The 8682-nt window shown below is 35.6% G+C and overlaps 1 protein-coding gene across 2 annotated transcripts; it reads left to right on the top strand.

The window, feature by feature from the left end:
- The first annotated feature begins 322 nt into the window (after window positions 1-322).
- LOC148999499 (serine--glyoxylate aminotransferase) lies at window positions 323-7953 on the top strand. Of its 2 annotated transcripts, none has more exons than XM_089139394.1 (6): window positions 323-431; window positions 3180-3422; window positions 4557-4841; window positions 6653-7019; window positions 7149-7359; window positions 7681-7953. In XM_089139394.1, the coding sequence occupies exons 2-6, from the start codon at window positions 3218-3220 to the stop codon at window positions 7816-7818; spliced, it is 1206 nt and encodes a 401-aa protein (XP_088995520.1). In that variant the 5' UTR covers window positions 323-431; window positions 3180-3217; the 3' UTR covers window positions 7819-7953. The 2 variants fall into 2 exon arrangements, with proteins under 2 accessions (XP_088995520.1, XP_088995519.1); XM_089139393.1 differs by having other exon boundaries at window positions 324-431; window positions 3158-3422.
- The last annotated feature ends 729 nt before the right edge of the window (window positions 7954-8682 follow it).

The following is an 8682-nucleotide window of genomic DNA, read 5'->3' as shown; positions in this document are numbered from 1 at the left end:
CTAATTGTGTGGCTTTTGTACTTCAGAAGACAAAGTGTGGTTGGCAAAAGGCAAACCCTTATCATATTATCCTTCTCCCAGTTCACTTCATCCTCATATTTCTACAAGAGAACGTCAAAACACAAATAAAAATGTTGAAAAATAACTAATTTATTTTTAAAAACATAATTTGTTCATAATTTATTATTATCAACTTTCAACTTCAGCCACAAATCTGAGGCTGCTCTTACACTCTTATCTGCCACGTGGAAATTGTTTTTACAAGAACTGTTTCTGAGCTTTCTCTCTCTTTCTCTCTCTCTTCAAGTAATCCTATAAACTCTTTCTCTTGGCTTTTCTCTTCTGCACATCATTCCTCCTGAGTTGGAGGCTCTGTTGCAGAACTTGGTGACTTCTCTCACCTGTCAACTTTGAAGACAACACGTCTGAAGGTAAAACGTTTTCTGAAGCTAATTTTCCTTATTGTTCTATGGGTTCTTATCTTTTTAATGGCTGAACTCACCATGCGAAGTCTGAAAATTTCCTTCGAATTTCAGGTTCAAAGCCTAGTTTGTTTGGAACAATGGGTGTTTGATGATTTGAAAGTGGAATAGTTGTTATCTTGTTGATTCATTCTAGCTTTATTATTTCTTTTCGGTAATCTTTATCTAACTGGGTTTTAGGAGGACCCCAAAAAAAGTTCATTTTAGCAAAATGGTTTCAGTAAAATTTCATTTTTTTTTCCTTGATAAGCATGATTGTCTAGACAAGTTTGTCTACACCTCCATTAATCCATGCAGGGTGAGCTTGTTAGTTCCAAAAGCACTGACGTATATTCAAACTGTTCTCATAACCATCCGTCTTGATTAACATTCTTAAAATCCTCTTTAAGGTGCTAATGGTGGATCAAACTATATGAGAATTAGGCCACATATTCGAAATCCATATGGGACCCACATAATCTTCAATCTTACAACTTTAACATCTCAACGTGTGGCCAAATGTACGAGAACGAACCCTGAACTTAACAGTCGATTTCTATATATATATATATATAATTATCAAAAAAGGAAAATTATTAAATTACTGATTTCTATATATATATATATATATATATAGGGGATGGAAATGCAATATATGTCATCTGTGAGCGCTGAACCTACGACCTATTTAAGTTTTGTTGAGATGTGTGAATCTTAACAGTTCATCAATCTTGCATTAGCTCTGCGTTCCACTCATTGCAAAATCTCAAAAATATCAAAGTCTTCATATCTTCCACTGAAAAAATAAAAAAAAATTTCTTCAGATCAAAAAAATTTACATTTTTGTAAGTCTTTGCAAGTTGGATTTTTTTTTTAATCTTGGAGATAACAACACTCCCCTGATTACCTGCTACTGTATATTTTCAAGGGTGAGAGAGGGGCGTTAAGATAGTAATATCTTTATCTTCTTGATTCAATCTTTGTATCATTATTATAGTTGATGATGAATCATGGATCCCAACCACCACTTTGGGATCTTTTAAAAAAAAAAAAAAAAAAAATATATATATATATATATATATATATATATATATATATATATATATATATATATATACTTATTTATTATTATTATTTTTTATAATAAGGATCTTTTAAATATAGAGAACAAATAACGTACATTAGAATCTGTGATATGCATTATAATGATTATTTTCATGGTTTCTCATAAAATTCTCTCTCACAACACTTGCAAATGGATGATTTTACCGAAAAAGTTATTTTGAGGTTCATAGTTAGAACATCAGATCGTTTTCTGTCTTTTCTTCTTCTTCTTCTTTTAAAAAAAAATCTGGTAACGACATGAGCCTCATAGCTCAAGCACTTTAGAAGGAATCCGGATCAGCGACCCTGTCGGGGAGTACAAAGTGCTCCTTCCACGCTTCCTGACCACAAACATCAGTGGCCCCACGGTGAAAAACACTTTTTGGAAAAAAAAAAAAAAAAAATTTCACCAGTGGGACCCACTGGTTTTTGTGGTCAGGAAACCATGGGGGAGCACTCGATGGGGAGAAGATCCGAATTCCTTCAGAAGTGGGTCCCTCACCTTGGTGTCATTTGTGTAATTTCATACCTAATGGTGTCAATTCAGGTAAGAAATCGATATTTAGTACGCTAGAAGTACCATATTAAATAAATTTATCTTATATCATAATGGTACCAAATTTCAAAGGATACATATGATACATTGTGTTTCATTTGTATCATTTTGTCTATACCATTATCATACCATTTATCAAATAATACAATTATGTTATACTGATCTATTGAAACCTGTCTGCTTTGGCTTACTGGAGAGGCTAAAGATGGTTGTGGAAGAATTTGTGCTTGAGTCTGATTTTATAGAAGTCATTGCATAGATTATTGATAAGCATAGTGCAATGCTAGCATTAGTATTCTTATCATACAAGAAATTCAGCTAGTAGCTTCCACCATATGTTTTTGTATATTTGTTTTTATTCTTACAGAGTGAGTATCTTGCTCCATTTCCTCTCCATGACTCCATGGCTGTGAGGTTTTTTTTATTTATTTACTCCATGTACTTCCTCTGGCCATTCGTACCCAAATTAAAAAGAAAATATAAAATCAATTGAAAGCTATAACATTTTGAATCATATAACGGTGAAGGGTTTCACTTGAAGGGAGGGGTGGAATTGACGAAAATGATTAAAAAGAAAAGAAAAAAAATTCATCCAAAGTGGAGACGAGGATTGTCAATCCATCGGTATGGATTTTACCAATAAAAATGTATGGATCATTTTCAGTTGGGTTTTTTTGATTTCGTTATGAAAGGAAACACAAAATATGATCCAGTAAACTGACACTGAAATCGACTTTGATTCTTGTTCATCTCTGAAAATGATCACCAAGAACATACAACGCTTCTACCCTGCTTCTCCAATCCAAAATCTTATCCCAAAGTCCTAACCTTCGCTGATTTATGGAGGTTTGTTTTTATCGTGTTTGGCTTCTCTTTACTGGATATAAAGCCGCTCTCTTCTTTGTGGAATGTCTGTGTTTCCATGTTCTTTATTTGGTTAATTTACCCAGTTCTTAAAATGGGTTTCTTCAAATTTTTCTGAATGAGGTGCTTACTGGAACGAAACTTACTCTTGTTCTTGTGTGTTTCATGGTAGGGATCTTTGGGAACTTCCCCAGTTCGATTCTAATTGTTGTGAAGTTCTGAGGAGTAAAAGATGGATTACGTTTACGCCCCAGGGAGGAACCACCTCTTTGTTCCAGGGCCTACTAATATTCCAGAGCCTGTCATTCGGGCGATGAACAGAAACAATGAGGATTACCGTGCCCCTGCTATACCTGCCCTAACAAAGACCCTTCTGGAGGACACTAAGAAAATTTTCAAGACAACTTCAGGGACTCCTTTTTTGATTCCCACAACAGGTACTCTTTGATCATGGATTATTTTTCACATTTGTTGTTCAGGGCAGATGTTATTAATTCTTATATTCGTTTGTTTGAGTTTGTCTTCCTAGTTTTTTGTTTCATAGAAAGAAATCAGAATTGCTTCTCACATTGTTATGTTCTTAAGCAATTTGGTTCGATTTTCTTGAATCCTACATTAATTGTTGGTGTAGAGAGTTTCCCAATTCTGTAACTGCAATTTTATTTCTGCTGGAGGTCAATGGTTGGTATTAAGGTTTAGATTGCGCTTTTTTTCTCTTCTTTTCCTGGTAATAAGGTTTAGATTCCTTGCGTTGGATACTTTTGAGAGCAGACAGATTCATTTATTTTAGTTCATTAATGATTACCATGAAAGAGCCCAAAATTTTGGTCCTTGAAACATTTTTAACTGGATCGACTAAAAGTCTACATTTACAATTTGCTATTCTAATCTGTGTTTTGTTCCAACATGGAAAGACTTATGCTGAACTCTGTTTTACGGACGTGTTGGCATTTACATGTTTGATATCAAGTAACTGCTGTACTTTGAATTCATATTTTGGGAGGACTATTGAAATGATATTTCGTTGAACTTCTGATACTGTGTTGAGATCTCAATATTATTCCTAAATGATGTTTTTGAAGGTGGTTATTCTTCATGCTATAGAATAGTGCCAACAGAATATTAGAACCTTATTGAACAGTTGAAGAAATGAAATTGATTACTTGATTTTGCTTAAAATTATCAGGACAGAAAATATAGAAGATCCCCTTGTGGAATCATTCATTGATTACTTGATTTTGCTAAAAATTAACAGGTCAGAAAATATAAAAAATCCCTTCATGGAATCATTCCTTAACCTCATAGTTTCAACAAGAACTGACAATTACACTCCCTCCAAACCAGACTCCCAATTACCAGAACTTTGATGTTTTCAATTTGCCCCTAGAACACATCTCCTCTTCTTACATGGGCAGGAGATATATTTAATAGTAAAATCTGGATGGGACAATCTATATATTTTATGGTATGGTTTAGCTTTGAAGTCCTGCCATGCGATCCTAGTCGTTGAGTTTATGTCAGAACTAAGGCTTATATGGTGTGAGTGAGATGATTTGGCTGTTCTTGACCAGGTACTGGTGCGTGGGAAAGTGCACTCACAAACACATTGTCTCCTGGTGATCGTATTGTGTCGTTCCTGATTGGGCAATTCAGTCTTCTGTGGATTGATCAGCAGCAACGTCTCAACTTCAATGTTGATGTTGTGGAAAGTGACTGGGGACAAGGTGCCAATCTCGAAGTCCTTGCATCAAAACTTGCAGCTGACAGTGCACATACTATTAAGGCCATCTGCATTGTCCACAATGAAACTGCAACAGGAGTCACCAACGATTTGGCTGCTGTCAGGAGAATACTTGGTAAGTATGTAGTTTATCGGCCAACTAATCTGTGGAACTTAACAAGCTGTCAACATTATTGTTCTATCTTTGGAAATGTGTTTCACCCACCATGTAAAATAACTTGAACTTGTTAAAATTTCATCAGGTTGTTGTACTTATCTGTACTAAATTTTTGTTCAGAAATATGAAAATACAGAAGATACGTTCAAATCCAAAAATTAAAATAGTTCAGGTTTACTGGAAAAACAATTTTATCCTATATGCTTGATTTCTAAAATTAAGAGAACCCATGTTAAGATCAAATGTATAAGATCTAAATTGAACTCAAATTCCTATCCTGTTAAGCACGATTGTAACAAACATACAAGTAGTGATGAGTTTACAAATCTGATGCCAAAAAATAATAAATGTATAGTACCCCTATGGAACCTTGGTCTGGGTGGTTCAAAGCTCAACCTTGAAAGTACAACTGTATTATGTTTTGTGGATAAAGCAAATGATTCCACAAGTCAAACTATAAATCAAAGTAACAAAGATAGACAATCACTTAATAAAACCTAGATTATAGGAAATGTCTGCACATCATGTATACCCCCTTTGGGTTTCTAGGAGTTTGAATCACTCATCAGGTGTTAGAGATTCTGAAGTCTTTCCTCCTGAGGAATGTATTCTGCACCTCTTATCACGAATTATTGAAGAATATAATACTAGGTGCAAGTTATGGAAGATTTCCCCTTGTGCCTAACTGTCAACCTTGTTCCATAGCTTTAATTAATAATTTTATTCAACCTTACATGCAATTTAGGGTTGCAACTTTTTGCAATCCATAAAACCTAAACAAGGATTACTACATTATTCCTGTCAGCATGGATGAAAACACAAAGATCTAGTACTTCTGCAGAGTGCAGAAAATGAAGAGAAGGGGGGGGGGGGGAGAGAGTGGATCTTCTTCTTTTAGTAGGAGGTCCTATTTAGATTTGCATCCAAATAGGATGATTGCATTTATTGTAGTCTCTGATATAATTCAAATTTACAGAAGTGTAAGCTTTGGAGCTGTAGTGTATTCTAGCATGGAGATTCTCACATAAACTGCAAATGCAAGCATCTGATTCTGGTTGTGGTTTCTGTCCAGTCTGCTTATTCTCATGCCTCTCCTCTTTTTGTTGAACCTACTAGATCCAAAGATTTCCGCTTCTCTCGTGGAACTATTATTTTTGTTCTAGATTTCTTTTTCATGGCACACAGAGCCACAGAGGTATGTTGATATGTTCACATTTAAAAGGATAAGAGATGCAAGAATTTTCCCAAGTTAATTGCCATTTCTAAACCTGATTTTTTTTTATCATTTATTTAAGAACAGTATTCTCTTTTACGAATTGTAACCAAACTGGTTTGGAGTATTATTCATTGCTCAATTCTATAGTGACTGCTTTTATGAAGTCTGTTTAAGAAATGGTGCAGGAAACCAATATCTAATAAAATCACTAGGCTAACGTACAGCTTTTCAGAATGACATAAACAATTGGAAATGGATTAATAGAACCAATGTAGAATACAGGATCCTGCTAAGAAGGTTCTATATACTTCATTCAACTCCCTCATGGAGGATGGTGGTTAGTAGTTTTCTAGTGTTACTCTTGTTAATTATCCTTGCTCCGTTCTGTTTCCTGAGGCTCTTGGTTCGTTAATATGTTTTGATGTTTGAAAAAAGCTTGCATGCAAATGTTCTTTCTATGCTTCTTCCATTCCTTTCTATGAGTTATTATCCATGTCACATCATGATTTGATATTATTGAACACACTTCTAATGTTTCTAAAGTGGATAACAGATGACTATAGGCATCCTGCATTGTTTCTTGTTGACGGAGTCTCCTCAATTTGTGCTCTTGATTTCCGTATGGATGAGTGGGGAGTCGATGTAGCTCTAACTGGTTCTCAAAAAGCTCTTTCCCTTCCCACTGGCATAGGCATTGTCTGTGCTAGTCCTAAGGCACTTGAGGCATCAAAAACAGCCAAATCAGTTCGAGTATTCTTTGACTGGAAGGACTACCTCAAATTCTATAATTTGGGAACTTACTGGCCATACACACCTTCCATCCAACTCCTGTATGGGCTGCGAGCTGCTCTGGATCTCATTTTTGAGGAGGGACTTGATAATGTAATTGAAAGGCACAGTCGATTGGGCAAGGCAACAAGGTAAGCTTGTCTTTTTCCCTTCTTTTTGTTTTTCCTTCCCCTGGTTGTAAACCCTTCCAGAAATCTAGTTCTGTCAATTTTACTTGGATATGTTGGAGAGGTGGAGGTCATACCCAATTTGACATGCAGGCTTGCTGTTGAGGCATGGGGTTTAAAAAACTGCACCCAAAGGGAGGAATGGTTTAGTGACACAGTTACTGCAGTGCTTGTTCCACCTTACATTGACAGTGCAGAAGTTGTTAGAAAGGCATGGCAGCGATACAATTTATGCTTAGGCCTTGGGCTGAATAAAGTAGCGGGAAAGGTTTTCAGAATAGGGCATCTTGGTAACTTGAATGAGGTATTGCTCTCTTCTTTCTGAACTACTAATAAAAAGTTTCTCTCCCCAGTGACAAGATGGAAGGGTTGTCATAGTATCCTGCCAGTGTAAAACATGAACTTGTACACTAGAATTAATATCTCAATAAGAGGTAGAATTAAGCAAGTGCAGGAAATGTGCTGAGATCTTTAAGTTAGAGTGATGCTTGAAATCTTTATCTGGTTGAACTGATAGCTTAGCTGGTACTGATGAAATTATGAATGCCTGCCAAAAATTTATCTAATGCACTGCATTTTCTCATCCAGTGGCTATAACTAGTTCTTTTTTCCGTGATCTTTGCAGCTGCAATTGCTGGGTTGTCTGGCTGGTGTGGAGATGATACTTAAGGATGTGGGATGCCCTGTTAAGCTAGGAAGTGGAGTGGCAGCAGCTTCAGCATATCTGCAAAATACGATTCCTATGATCCCTTCCAGGATTTGATGTCCATTTTCCTGTGCATCCTCTTCTCTGTTGTTTCTTTCAAAACTTGTATAAAAAAGATAATTCCTCAGCACTCTTCCTTTATGAGGCAAAACTCCAGTAGAATCCACATCTCAATACATATTTCTTCACTCACATTCCTGTATTTAATATCTATTGCATCAAATTTAGCTTTGTTTTTAATCATTCTAACCTTTTGATGAGTGATCCCTCCGGAGGCCAGAAGAAGCTCTGATGTAGCTGAGATGGCTCTCCGGTAGTATGAGTGCATGAGAGTAGAAATTGACATTCTGTGGCATGACTATTTATAGCCAAATAAAAAAGGCATCCATAGCCATAGTATAGCTGTTTGATTTCATGGCTCTGTAAACATCTTTTGTTTCATACCATGGTCGTTAAGTCAACAGATTTTGGTTTTCAGATATGTCCAGAATCAATAACAGCAATAGAGATCAAAATTTTCCACCACATGAAAGTATGGAAGTGGGCTTTCTCTTCCCACTGAACCACATTCATAATAGTGCAGAGTTTCTAGATTCGAATACTAATTCTTTTACCTTCATTGAATTTATATGTAAAACTCCAGAAATTATGATTAAAGGTCTATAAATATTGTTGAGAAACAACTGTGTAGCTATACAAGGCTACCAAAAAAAAAAAAAAAAAAACTGAGTATTTATGCAATAGAATGGTGCAATCGTCTCTTGGATTGCAGCTACACAGAATTTTGTCTACCTAATGTATTATTTTGCTTGTTTCTTATTCTGTTCACTGTTTTAACTATAACATCCTCTGGTCAAAGCTCTGAGAAAATAATCATATTCTTCCATCTTCATGACTCAGTTCTCTGTTTGATCTTCAGCA

This window comes from Hakea prostrata, chromosome 11 (assembly GCF_041222555.1).
Source record: "Hakea prostrata isolate BN-2017 chromosome 11, UWA_Hpros_2, whole genome shotgun sequence".
Classification (NCBI taxonomy): domain Eukaryota; kingdom Viridiplantae; phylum Streptophyta; class Magnoliopsida; order Proteales; family Proteaceae; genus Hakea; species Hakea prostrata.
Note: the sequence above shows the minus strand (reverse complement) of the source record. Positions and strands in the feature narration are given on the sequence as shown.